The sequence below is a fragment of the Mus caroli genome, unplaced genomic scaffold (genome assembly GCF_978045245.1).
Source record: "Mus caroli unplaced genomic scaffold, Mus_caroli_1 scaffold_2, whole genome shotgun sequence".
NCBI lineage: Eukaryota > Metazoa > Chordata > Mammalia > Rodentia > Muridae > Mus > Mus caroli.
The window spans coordinates 148,719,664-148,732,765 of record NW_028227257.1 but is presented as its reverse complement, the minus strand read 5'-3'; the positions used below and the strand labels follow the sequence as shown (position 1 = coordinate 148,732,765).

At 50.9% G+C, this 13,102-nt stretch overlaps 1 protein-coding gene across 6 annotated transcripts in view; it reads left to right on the top strand.

The window, feature by feature from the left end:
• Positions 1–13,102, top strand: part of Prrc2b (proline rich coiled-coil 2B) — an 83,653-nt gene that overhangs the window by 45,627 nt on the left and 24,924 nt on the right. For all 6 annotated transcript variants that reach the window (XM_085835018.1, XM_021183098.3, XM_085835017.1 and 3 more), the window contains exons 10-14: positions 2,306–2,396; positions 4,241–4,433; positions 7,431–7,746; positions 9,940–10,178; positions 12,253–12,448. In XM_085835018.1, the coding sequence (XP_085691144.1) occupies positions 2,306–2,396; positions 4,241–4,433; positions 7,431–7,746; positions 9,940–10,178; positions 12,253–12,448 (1,035 nt within the window). The remainder of the gene's footprint in view (positions 1–2,305; positions 2,397–4,240; positions 4,434–7,430; positions 7,747–9,939; positions 10,179–12,252; positions 12,449–13,102) is intronic.

Sequence of the window (13,102 nt, the reverse complement as noted above, 5' to 3'; positions counted from 1 at the left end):
CAGCTGTGCAAATTAAAGTATATCTTAAACTCAGGGGAGGAGCTTTCCACCCTGGGTCTTCACATGGTTCAGTCCTCAAGTTCTTGGAGGGTTTGTGCAAATGTGTACTTCACCCTGGCAGTATTTACAAAGAGGCTGCTTCTGTGTCCGCGTCAGCTCCTCAGTTCTGACTCCTGGGGACCAGGGTTCTGGCGAATCTCGTGCTCGGTCCTCTTTCTTCTCATCAGTGTTCTGTAGTTTTCAATGGAGAGCACCTTTTTTACTTTAGAGATTTAGTTTGAAGTGTATGTCTATGTGTAGCTATATGCACATTAGTGCAGATGCCCTCTGAGACCTGAAAAAGGTGCCAGATCCCTTGAAGCTGTGGTCACATTTCCTGGACTCCAAACTTGAGTTCTCTGCAGTTGTTATAAATACTCTTAACTGCTGAGCTGTGTCTCCGCTCTGGTGGAGAGGATCTTAGTGTTTTCTGGTAATTTTTTCCTGGGTAGAGGGCCTGTTGAGCATGTACAGGGGACGTGGATAGCGGGCCTTCTTAGCATTTGAATGGAAGGTGCTGAGTTCAGCTGCTCCTGTAAATGCTCTTCCACGCCCCCCCCCCCCCCCACACACACACATAAACAAGCTGCAAGTGCTGAGTCCCAGCCTCAGCTACTTGGGCTGCTAAGACTAGAGACTCACTTTATCGACCTGGGCACTAGCAACAAAACCTTGTCAGCTTTTAACAGTGGCAGTAGGAGCAGAGTGGGTGGCTTGTTTGATAGAGTGGCATGCAGACGGCATTGTGTTCAGTCCCCCTCCACCATATAAATGGGCAGTGGTGGCAAGTAGGTAGGACTTTGACTTCATAGCAAGTTAAAGGCCAGCCTGTGACACATGACAGTGTCTCCTAAGCAAATAAATACAGAAAATTGCTTTCAGATACTTTATGTTTTAGATACTATTATAAGTGCATTTTTTTCAATCACTTTGAAGATTTATCTTTTTTTTAACAAATCCCAGCTGGACTCCCCACTGGACTTTGTAGAACAAGCCGTAGATCTTACTGGTTTTTTGTTGACCTAGGATTTTCTGTATGAATTCCCGTGTCACCTGTAAATGACGATACTTTGGTTTTATGGCGCTGGAGGGCAATCCCAGGACCTGCTCGTGCTGTGCGGGTGCTCTGCCACTCAGTTACAGCCTTCTCCTTTAAAAAGCAGCTTCACAAGCCTGGGGTGGTGGTGGCATGTGCCTTTAGTCCCGCCCGGCACTTGGGAGGTAGATCTAGCCTGGTCTACACTGAGAGTTCCAAGACAGCTAGGCCTACATAATGAGACTCTGTTCCAAAAAAAAAATAGACAGGCATAAAATTGTCTTACATGAATTAGATTCCTTTTCCCGGGGAGTTGGGGATGGAACCCAGGGCTTTAGGCATGCTAAGCAGTGCTTCAGTGTGAGATGCACCCCAGCTGTCTTTTCTGCCAGTTTTTATGCCTTTTTCTTGTATGCTGTGGTGTTTCTAGAGTAGTGTTAAGGTCGTGTGTCACCCAAAGGAGTGATGCTAACTCTCAGGACAGTGACATCCCCTTGTGGTTCTAGTTTGCTGAGCGTTTATGGGTTTTGTTTTGTGAGTCTCCGTGGGTAAGCGGGTGACCCCATGCACATTTTCATGGGATTTCCCTTCTCTGTCTTGACAGCACGGCACATGCATGACCTTCAGTTTGCTAGTGTCTTGATAACATTGCAGACATCTGTGTGGGTGGAGGCCTTTATTTTTATGTGTGTGTGAGTGTGTGCACGCGCATGTGTACATGGGAGAGCGTGTGAACATCTCCCCAGTCACCCACACTCATTTACAACCCAATAATATTGGGTGCTGTAAGGACCCATCACCACGTTTTGTCCGTCAGTTATGGATACTTTCCCTGCCTGTGCCAGTCAGGGTGTGGGGCACGGGACACCAGCAGTCTCTGACAGAGTGTCTCTGTTGCAGAGGTAGGCCCCATCTGCTTTCCTTTTCTTTTGCCTTGAATTCGAGTTTCAGTCTGGTTGTGGGTGCATACCTGTAAACCCAGCACTCCGAAGAACTCAAAAACCATGAGTTTGGGGGCTGCACAGGGAGGGTGTCTTCATTTTTTTCTCCTGACTTAACACTGTGTGTGGGAGAGTTAGGATTGCCCTGCTCATTGCTGTTACCTAGGGCTCTCTTAGGAGTTGCGGTTGGGCAGGGTAAGTAGCCCCTGGCCTCAGATGGGGCACCACAGTGATGCACTGGAGATGCCCTTGTGTCTTCTCACGTCCCTGGAACCTTTTGCCGCTGCAGGCCTCCACGAGGAAGTGGACTATTCCGAGAAACTGAAGTTCAGCGATGATGAAGATGAGGAGGATGCTGGGAAGGATGGCCGGTCAAAGTGGTAAGTCCCTCTCCAGTTCCTAGCGTCGCTCTCAGCCCCACACAGGCTTGTTAGTGCTGCTGCCTGGCGGACATCGTGCTAGGAGCAGTTCCTGGTTTCCATAGCAGCGGGAACAAGGTGCATTCAAGACAGCATGCAGGAACCGGTCAGCATGCATCAAGGTTCAACTGTCTGCTCCTTAAATGTCTGCACGTAATTTCCCACTGATGGTCATGGGTGTGGCACCCTGAAAAGCTTTTGTGGGATACCACTGAAGGCTAGTCTTTGTTAATCACAAACTCTCAGAGGCCAGCCTCTTCAGCAGTGCACTGCAGCGGTGCAGGAGCAGGTGTGTGCACACCAGGTTGCCTGCATTCACTCTGCCTCTCCTCTCTCTCTCTCTCTCTCTCTCTCTCTCTCTCTCTCTCTCTCTCTCTCTCTCTCTCTCTCTCTCTCTGTCTCTCTCTCTCTCTCTGTCTCTCTCTCTCTGTCTCTGTCTCTCTCTCTCTCTCTCATCCTTTCCACTGGACTAATTTTACTTAATGCCCTTTGGAAAATACGACATTGTACTAGAATTCCCTTAGATCTTATTTTTATTGTTTTAAAATTGTGTGTGCCTGCGAGACTGCAGGTGCCTGCAGAGGACACAGGCATCGGGACCTTGGGACTGGAGTTACAGGTGATTGTGAGTCACCCTGTGGGTGCGGTAAGGGCTTTTAACCAGAGGCATCTCCCCATTGCTGTTTTTATCTTAACATCAGCAGTGGTTTCTGGCTTGGCATTTTGGGCGTCAATACCCGCAGCACATCTTGCTCCCAGAATGCACTTGGAGCTTTGAGGTCTCCTCGGACAGCTTCCATATTGTTGTATGCATGATTGGCCCACAGGGGTCAGTGTGTCTCCTTCCCTTTGGCCTGCCTCCTATGGTGCGTCCTTCACGCAGCCCTCCTTGTCTCCTAAGATCCCATTTTGGTTCTGGGAGGCCAAGACCATTTCTCAAAGGTCAAGTCAGAAGTCACCAGTATTCTTTTCCTTTTTTTTTTTTTTCTTTTTCCTTTTTAAATTTGAGACAGGGTTTCTCTGTGTAGCCCTGGCTGTCCTGGAACTCACTCTGTAGACCAGGCTGGCCTTGAACTCAGCGTTTGCCTGCCTCTGTGTGCTAGCAGCCCAGTTGGTGACTGTCTCCTTTTCTACACTGGTGGGCTTCCTATATCCACCGTGGTGATCGTTTTGTGTCTTCCTTTTTTGCTCTGTTGTAGAGCCTTGTTGGGCACCTGCCCTAGGCTTGGCCAAGGAGGGAAATGGCAGGGAGCCTGGAGGCACAGCCCTTCTGTTGCTTGTGGCAGCAGCTCCTTGATTCTCCCTGAGGCCCAGTTCCTGCTCTTTTAAGATTTTTTTTTTATTAACTTTTATTTTATGGCTTTTTGCCTGCAAATATGTCTGTGCAGCACATGCATTCACGTGTGTCTGTGGAGATCAGAAGAGGGTATTGGATTCCTGGAGCTGGAGTTACAGACAGTTGTGAGCTACCATGTGGGTGCTGGGAATTGAACCCAGGTCCTCTGCAAAAGCAGCCGGTGCTCTCAACCCCAGAGCCAGCTCTCCAGCCGGACTCCCAGCTCTTTAGATGTGCGTGAGCGCTGAGGATGGGGGCTGAGCTCCCCGGCTCCCAGGGCTTTATGATGGACGTGGTAAACATGGAACCTCAACTTTGGCAGTTCACATATAAAGGGCATGCGTGCAGTTTTGAAGGAAATTAGTCTGCAACGTGGACTAATAGCTGGCTTCAAAATTCCCAGAGGCCCCTGACCAGTGGGGTCAGACAGGCCTGACTGGGGAAACTTAACAGTTGCCATCTGTCCTAGGAACAACTGGGATCCAAGGCGGCAGCGGGCGCTGTCATTGAGCTCTGCAGACAGCACTGACGCCAAGCGCACTCAGGAGGAAGGGAAGGACTGGAGTGGAGCAGCAGGTGGACCCCGTGTCGTCCGAAAGGTGCCAGAGCCTCAGCCTCCTTCCAGGAAGCTTCACAGCTGGGCCTCCGGGCCCGACTACCAGGTACTGTGGCCCAGGGTTTTCCTGGCTGTTTACCGGCAGCCCTGGTATATACATGGGTGCTTAGCAAATGCACACACTCTCCCTCTGTCCCTCCTTCCCACGCCGCCCCCCATGCACATGCGCACAGACTTGAGCACTTTGCGAAGGAAGTTGGTTTTCTTCTTTTACCTTCACGTGGTTTCCAGGGATAAGACTCATTGTCAGGCTTTAAGACGAATGCCTTGCTTCCTGCTCTGTGGGCCTGGCCCTCTCTTACTTGAGACAAAATTCAGTATGAAGACTGGCTGGGGATGACCTTTAGTCCCAGTACTCAGGAGGCAGAGGAAGGTGGATCTCTGAGTTCAAGACCAGCCAAGTTCCAGGCCAGTCAAGAATACACAGTGAAACCCTGTCATTGCCATCTGCCTCCCCTCCCCCCAAACACACACAAAATCACAAAGTCTGTTTTCCTGGCTGACCAAGGAGTACTCCAGCTACCTACTCTCACTGCAGGCCATGGAGTGTCTTCTTCCTGTTTTTTGTTTTGTTTTGTTTTTTGTTTTTTTGTTTTTAAGACCTAGGTCAAACCTGCTCACCTTTGTTGTTACTTCTCTGTGATGCATACACTGGGTGGTGATCCTGCTGAAGCCCTTTATGCATGATGTCGCCTGTGAATCACTTGGCACTTTGCCCATCCCACAGCCTTTCACAGACTCTTCAGCCTGGATGCTTTGGAAGAGGGCAGGCCTCTCTGGCTGGCTTGGTCTGTAGCTTGCTCATGGTGAGGTCTATGGTTTCTGTCTTGGACGAGATTGACTGGGCTGTTTTCTGGATTCCTCCTGGCTCTGGTGACTGGCACTTTGGCCTTATGGTGAATGCGATCTTGCCAAGGCTTACACTGGACAGTCTGTGATTGAGAAGTGTGGGAGAGTGTTGAGGCGGGCTAGCCTGTTATATTTAAACTGCACACATCTGTATGTATGGTCTGTGTGTGTGTGTATATTTAAACTGCACACGTCTATATGTATGGAGTAAGTGTGTGGAGGTCAGAGGACAGCTTCGTGGAGTCAGTTCTTCTTCTCAACCATCTTTATGGGAGTCTGGGGACTGAACTCAGATTGCCAGGCTTGGCAGCAAGCACCTTTACCTGCTGAGCCCTCTCACTGGCCCTGTTCGTCATACTTTGAATTCACTCATTCATTTCAGCAGTTGGTAACTCTCATCGTCTGCCCTGAGGATGAAGTTATCTTTGATGTTACTCCCCTAGCTCGGGTCCTTCATAGTCTCTTATCTGACTTTGAGCTCTTCCTTGCTGTCTGAGGGAAACTCCTCCATGGCTCTCTGCTGTTGGGTCAGGGTCTCTAAGAACTCTGGATCCTTTGAGTGCTGGGCGGTGTTTAGAATACTCGTTACTATTGGGTGTCACTGCTCTTGGGCCTTCTCACCAGGGAGGAGGGGGCAGCGCACAGGCATCTGACTGTTCAGTCTCCATTCCTGTCTGTGTTGAAAACCCAAAAAGTAGAGGGATGTCTCCAGTTCTGAGGAATATGTTTCAGTTCTTTCTCATTATGTTGTATGTGTGTGCGTGCACAGGAGCTCAGGTCCACTGTGTACCTGTGGAAGCCGGTGATTGGCTTTGGTGTCCATCTCTGCTCTCCGAGCTGTTTAAGACGGAGTGTTTGTTGTTTTTCTGTTGGGTATGGCAGGCTGGCAGGCCTAGAACACGGGCTACAGACACTCATGCTGTGCCTCTGGCTTTGACATGGATTCATGATTGTACAGTTAGGGCATTTACCCTCGGCCCCTCCTGCCTCCAGCAGAAACCATGTTGTCCCAACACTAGTGCTTCCTTGGTTGATGCTGTGTGTGTGTGAATAGTTCAGTCCTCACATCGCACAGATGCCCTCCCCAGTCTCCACACGGGTCACCTTTGCTCCACAGTGCCAAGTCTTTATCCTGTGCTCATCCCAAACCAGCCCAGCACCCACAGTGCACCCCTCTCACCCTGCTGGGCTCTGGCCACACACGGAGACTGTGACTCCTTGGCAGCTGATGCACCCACCTTTCCTGCCACACCCAGGAGTGAGCCAGTGCTGGGAATGGAGGACAGCATTCGGAATTCCCTGGAGAAATGTAGTCCTCTCATGCCCAGTGTCCAGGCCCTTCCTGTCTTCTCTGTGTTCCTGGGCTCTGTGCTGGCTGCAGAGGACACACATGAAACGTGCATCATGCCTTCCCACCCTGCCTCTCCACCCTGCTGCTGAAGGCTTCACAGTAAATGTGAGCCCTCTGAGTCTGTTTAGGTCTTTGGGTAGGAGAGTATCAGGTTTAAGAATACAGAAAAGTGAACTGAAGAAATGGCTCAACGGGTAAGAGCACATGTTACTCTGGCAGAGGACCCAAGTTCAAGTCCCAGCACTCATGTCAGCTGGCTCACAACTCCCTGTCACTCCAGCTTCGGGTAGATATGGAACCTCTGGGTTCTCCTGGCACATGCACTGTAGTGCACATACCCAACACAGACATAAACACATAACAATAAAAATAAATCGTATATAATTCTTATGTACATGGGTATTTTGACTGCATGTATATATGCGTGCACAACATATATGCCTGGATGCCCTGGAACTGGAGTTAGAGACAGTGTACAGGCGAGCTGTCATGTACATGCTGGGACTTGAACCTGGGTCCACTGGAGGAGCACACTGTGCTTCTAATGGCTAAGAAGTTTCTCCAGCCCAAGAAAATAAAACACAGACTGCACAAGGGTGTGTGGTCTGGGTGGCCCAGTGGGTACAGGAGCCTGCTGCCAAGTCTGGTGACTTACTTGAGTAAGGGCCTCAGAACCCAGATGGTGGAAGGGGAGAACTGACTCCCCAAAGTTGTACATATAATACACAAACACACACATACACTACACACACACACACATTTTCTTTTTAATGCGAGGGCCATAGAGATGGCTTAGGTGTTTTCTGCTCTGACCTGCACCCCACTTCCTCCTTTTTTTGGCAGAAACCCACAATGGGCAGCATGTTCCGCCAGCAGTCTGTTGAGGACAAGGAGGACAAGCCACCCCCACGGCAGAAGTTCATCCAGTCAGAGATGTCCGAGGCCGTGGAACGAGCCCGAAAGCGCAGGGAAGAAGAAGAGCGCCGGGCCCGAGAGGAGAGGCTGGCTGCCTGTGCTGCCAAACTCAAGCAGCTAGACCAGAAGTGCAGGCAGGCTCAGAAGGCCAATGAGACCCCGAAGCCAGTGGAAAAGGAAGTCCCCCGATCCCCGGGCATTGAGAAGGTCTCCCCGCCAGAGAATGGCCCTGTTGTCTGCAAAGGTGAGAGGCCTCCCTATCCCACAGCTGGGAGCCTTGAACTGTCGACTCCACTTCACTGGCTGTGAGGTAGCCAAACCTGTGGCAGAGACAGGAGCTCTGTGAGTTAAGGTCAGTACAGAGAGAGCCCTGAGTTCCAGGACGGTCAGTACAGAGAGAGCCCCAATCTTAAACACATGCATGCACACATGCACAGAGGTGGGCCTGGGGCCTTATCTGGTCCCAGCTCAGCTGCTTTTCAGATTTTTAATTTGTGCATGCACTCATGTGCACATGTGCGAGAGTGTGTGTGTGTGTGTGTGTGTGTATATGTATGGTCAGAGGACAGCTTTGTGGAGTCGACTCCTCTCAGAGTTCAGAGGGTTCAGAGGCTGAACTTAGGTCTCTAGGTTTGTGTGCTAAGTGCTTTTACCCGCTCATCCATCTTGCCACCCCATCTTTTTTTTTTTTTTTTTTTTGGTTTTTCGAGACAGGGTTTCTCTGTATAGCCCTGGCTGTCCTGGAACTTGCTCTGTAGAGCAGGCTGGCCACGAACTTAGAAATCCGCCTGCCTCTGCCTCCCGAGTGTTGGGATTAAAGGCGTGTGCCACCATGCCTGGCTTTGCCACCACATCTTAACTTTTTAAAGTAGTCGGGTCAATGTCTTACATATCTACAAACCATTTTTTCTTCATCTATAAATGTATCAGGCTGGCAAGGTGGCTCAGCAGGTAAACGAGATTGCCTCTCAGCCTGTTAGACTGGCGTTGGAGCAGATAGCTGCAGGTTGTTCTCTGACCTCCGTTACGCTATGATGTGTGTGAGCGTCTATGATTACACAAACACAGACATAAATTCATTTCAAAATGTGGGGAGTGGAGACATAGCTCAGTGGTTGCCCCAGTTGCACTCACGGGTGACCTGTGTAGTTCCCAGCAGCTCATAGCCATCTCTTAACTCCAGGTCTAGGGGATCTGATGCCCTCTTCTGAGCTCATTGGGTACCAGGCACATAATACATGCAGGCAAATACACCCATGCACATAAATTAAAATAAATAGGCCGGGCGTGGTGGCGCACGCCTTTAATCCCAGCACTTGGGAGGCAGAGGCAGGCGGATTTCTGAGTTCGAGGCCAGCCTGATCTACAAAGTGAGCTCCAGGACAGCCAGGGCTATACAGAGAAACCCTGTCTCAAAAATAAATAAATAAATTCCCCCAAAAGTTTATATTCCCGCCTGCCAGCCTGTGGAGACCTGTCAGGTGCCTTACAAGAGACTTGCGGCATACAGAGATACCATCTTGCTGTTGTTACTGCTACTGTCCCTTCCTGTACTGACCAGCCAAATGTGTGGCAGAGAGCCTGTGCAAAGGGGAGCACTGGTTTACAGGGGATGCCAAGGGGTCTTTCCAGATGTTGGAGTATACGTCTGGCAGTAACAGTTCCAAAAAGAGTGGCTGCAGTCTGTAATAAGCTGCAGGACTAGAGATGTTCCCCAGGGAAGCCATCAGCTGTATTCTGTGACAGTCCCCCAGTCAACCCTGATAGATTCTTGTTAGCCTCAGCCCTTGTAAACCCCTCCTGCATGTGTTGAGGTATTTGGCCATCTTATGCTACCTGTGCCCTTCTGGAGTCAGGGCTGTGCAAGTATCCTTATGGCCCCCGCTCTCTGCAGCTTGTGTGGAGACTGCTGGCTTGGTGCTTATGGCCGCTGCAGTACAGAAGCTGCTTTGAACTGAACAATGCTGCTATTTGGGCCCTGTTGAATGCATGATCTCACTGGATCCTCCTTCAAGCCCCGTGGAGGACTCATGGTTGCTCTCAGTACTCACAGACTGCGTTGGACAAGCAGGGCCTCAGGCTTCCCACCCGCAGTGGTTGAATCCTGTGTGTTTGGGAGATGAATTTGTAGGTGGTCCCTGAGTTAGGGCTGCTGTCTCCATTCTCAGAGCCCTTTATCCGTCTTACCACAGTGTTGTACAGTTTTGAGGTCATCAGCTGAATCCTCACCTATGTTTTTGTTGGGGTAGAACCTTCTAACTGTGCCTTGTGGGAAATTCATAAGTCCGAGGAGCACTTGGGGTAGGCAGCTGAATCCGGGTCAGTGAATGGTCCCCCAGTGCAGCATGTAGGCAGTAGGCAGAAGCACTCACTGTTTATCACACAGTTGGCCAAGCTCCTGTGAACTCGCTGTGACTTTTCCTTCCCTGCTCTCTAGGCTCCCCAGAGTTCCCTGTCCAAGAAGCACCCACCATGTTCTTGGAAGAGACACCTGCAACATCCCCAACAGTCGCTCAGAGCAATAGCAGCAGCAGCAGCAGCAGTAGCAGCAGCATCGAGGAGGAAGTCCGGGAGTCCGGGTCCCCTGCACAGGAGTTCAGCAAGTACCAGAAGTCCCTTCCTCCCCGTTTCCAGCGCCAGCAGCAGCAGCAACAGCAGCAACAGCAGCAGCAGCAGGTAAACTGACGGACATAACCACAGAGCAGATTCTCAACCCACTCACAGCAGTACCCTTACATGTTACGGTGGCCACCACAGATGCCAGAGGTGGCACCTCAACACTGGGAAACTCCCATCAATAGAGTCTCTGGGTGTGATTCAAACCCTTTTACTCTGTATTCTCTGAGCTGCATGCAGTGTGGCTTGTGGGAAGCCCTTACTCAGAGTAGCATCCCTCTGAGCCCATTCAAACATCCTGGGGCGTCTGAGGCCTCTGCAGCCTTCTGCACTGTCTCAGGAGTCCCTGGAGATGGACAGGTCAGCTCTGGATTGAGGATGTTCATCTTGTAGGGTTCATGTTGGAGAGCCAGGGCCCCTACCCAAAGATTGCGCGGCCCACTTGGGTAATGTCAGGCAGTCATCAGTCTGTTCTCTGCTCTGGTGACCTGGGGCCGCTGGATGCTTGCTTCAGCAGAGCGGGAATCTCTGGCAGTGGCACCTAGGAGCGTGTCAGAGCATTGTCCATGGTGGTTGGCTTCTGAAACTTTCAGAGGGGCTTGCATTTTTGCTCTGAAGGGTGGCATCATAGCAGTCCCTGGGTCCTGGTGATCTCTGCTGGTGCAGTAGCCTGACAGCAGTTGTATAATCATGGGGACTAGGGATGTAGCTCACTGCCAGAGTGAGATCTCCCAGCAAGAGTTAGATCTCGGTTTCAGTATTTGGTGCCCAGCATACAAAGAAAAATGGCAGCCGTGCCTAGGAACCATGTGTTTTGATGGAGACTGGGATGATGGGGATATCTGCTAGAACCCCGGCAGCTGGCTTATAATGTTCTCATTTAAACTGTTTCAAAAATGGTTGTGCCTCAGAGACCAAGGATCTCCAGAGTCTCGTTTAATTTCCTATGAGCCCACTCCAGTCTCTGCTTTGGGGTCATAGGAAGCGTGGTGTTGGTATATGACTACACACAGTCCCTCGAGGCTGGGCGTGGAGGTACCAGTGACCTGCCCAACCAAGCAGCACTGGTTGCTCTTGCTAGGAATGAGGGAGGCAGTGGCCATATATCTCTCCTCAAGAGGGTGTGAGATTGACAGGGCTTCCGGGCTGGGCTGGTCCAGTACTCAGGGACTGCAGTTTAGCCAGAGGGTGTTATGTAGACCAAGAAGCTAGCTCTGGAGGTCCTCATATCAGTGAACTGCAGTGACTGAGTGCTCCTCAGAGACAGCAGCCTGCAGGAGTTGCAGCCCAGCAGCAGGTTGGAGGGAGGCCATTCTGTTCTCAGAGTGTACCGGGCAGGCCAAAGTCTGACCTGACACATGGGCTGGTTGGGTGGAGTCAGTGCACCATTGCTTTCAGATCACAGATAGTTTGTGTTCCTCAGTTCAGTGCCTCAGAGCACAGTGCCCCAGCAAGCCACTCTTAGTTAGAGAGACGGCTTCTATGAGAGCACAAAAGGATTGGGAGTGTTGTGGGAGCAGACACTGGGGGATGCTCAGGTCTGGTAACAGCTTCTTTCCGGAGGGAACGCGCTTACGCTGGAAACTCAGTTTGGGAACGGAAGGCAGAGGAGCATCAGTCCAGGGTTTCCCAGGGTCACCAAGGGCTCATGGGACTTGAGGGGGGTGGGTGCGTTGTGGAGGAGTTCATAGCCAAGGAGGCAAGATCTGACAGAACCCTGTAGGCTGCCAATGACCTTGTGGGATGAAGCTGTTGGGCAGGAAGCAGAGGAGGTATTGGAGGCTCTTCTGAAGCTTGGGACCAACAAATGTAGAAAGTACATGCATAGCCATAGACAAAAAACAGGGCGTGTTCCTGGAAGGGGAGTGGATCCGATTCTGTGAGGTGTTGAGTCAGACTGAAACCCTTGTCTGATGGGATGCACACAGCCCTTGTAGTGACACCAACATGACTCCATCCAGCTCTGAGGGACCTCAGTCTAAAAGCTGTAACAGGCCTGGGGGCCATGGTTGTCCTTCTTTCTGGCTTTCTGCCAGGGCCTTTGTGTGCCTGTCCTGTGCAGTACCCTTAGCACACCCTGAGCACCCGTGTGCCTCACCCTCATTCACTGCTTGTCTTCCCCCCAACCCCCTAGGAGCAGCTGTACAAGATGCAGCACTGGCAGCCGGTCTATCCCCCACCTTCTCACCCCCAGCGCACCTTCTACCCACACCACCCCCAGATGCTGGGCTTTGACCCACGGTGGATGATGATGCCCTCCTACATGGACCCACGCATCACCCCGACACGGACGCCTGTGGACTTCTACCCCTCAGCCCTGCATCCTTCAGGTGAGCCCCAGGAACCCAGTAAAGGGACATCACCAGCAGAGGTAGACCCACAGTGGTCCAGGCCGGCCCCTTTGACACGGCATTTGACTAGTCTTGAGTTTTACAAAGAGAAAGACACAGTTCTGCTCCTGTCAAAAAGTTGTTAGAACCTGAGAGTGGGGTAGAGACATATTGTCATTTCATCACTTGAGAGGCTGAGACGGAAAGGTGGTGAGGTTGAAACCAGCGTGGGCTAAGTATTAAGACTGTCTCCCAAAAAAGCAAACCAGAACAAACATTGTTGGGATGATTATGAAGGTGTGTGCTGTCAGTTGCAGCCCCTGCGTCCTTGCTGGTGGGTCTCTCTAGCCCAGATTGTTTCTGCCCAAAGTTGGTCTAATGCTTTTTGCTAAAACCAAACTTGGGGGTTCATCACCCTTTTGTTTTTTGTAGCTCACTTGTCTGGTCTCCTCACAAGATAGTCTTTATAGCACTGTTTCCAACATTGCTTTCTTGAGGTCATGTGATGTCTTCTCACTGTCAGGTGGTATGTACCACAGGCTAAGCTGTCAGGTGATCTAAGTCTCTGCCTTTCTTGCTAGTCGTATTGAAGTAGTCGATAAAATTGTGCTTGCCAATCGTGTTAGACAGATATCCATACCATTGGTCTTGTTA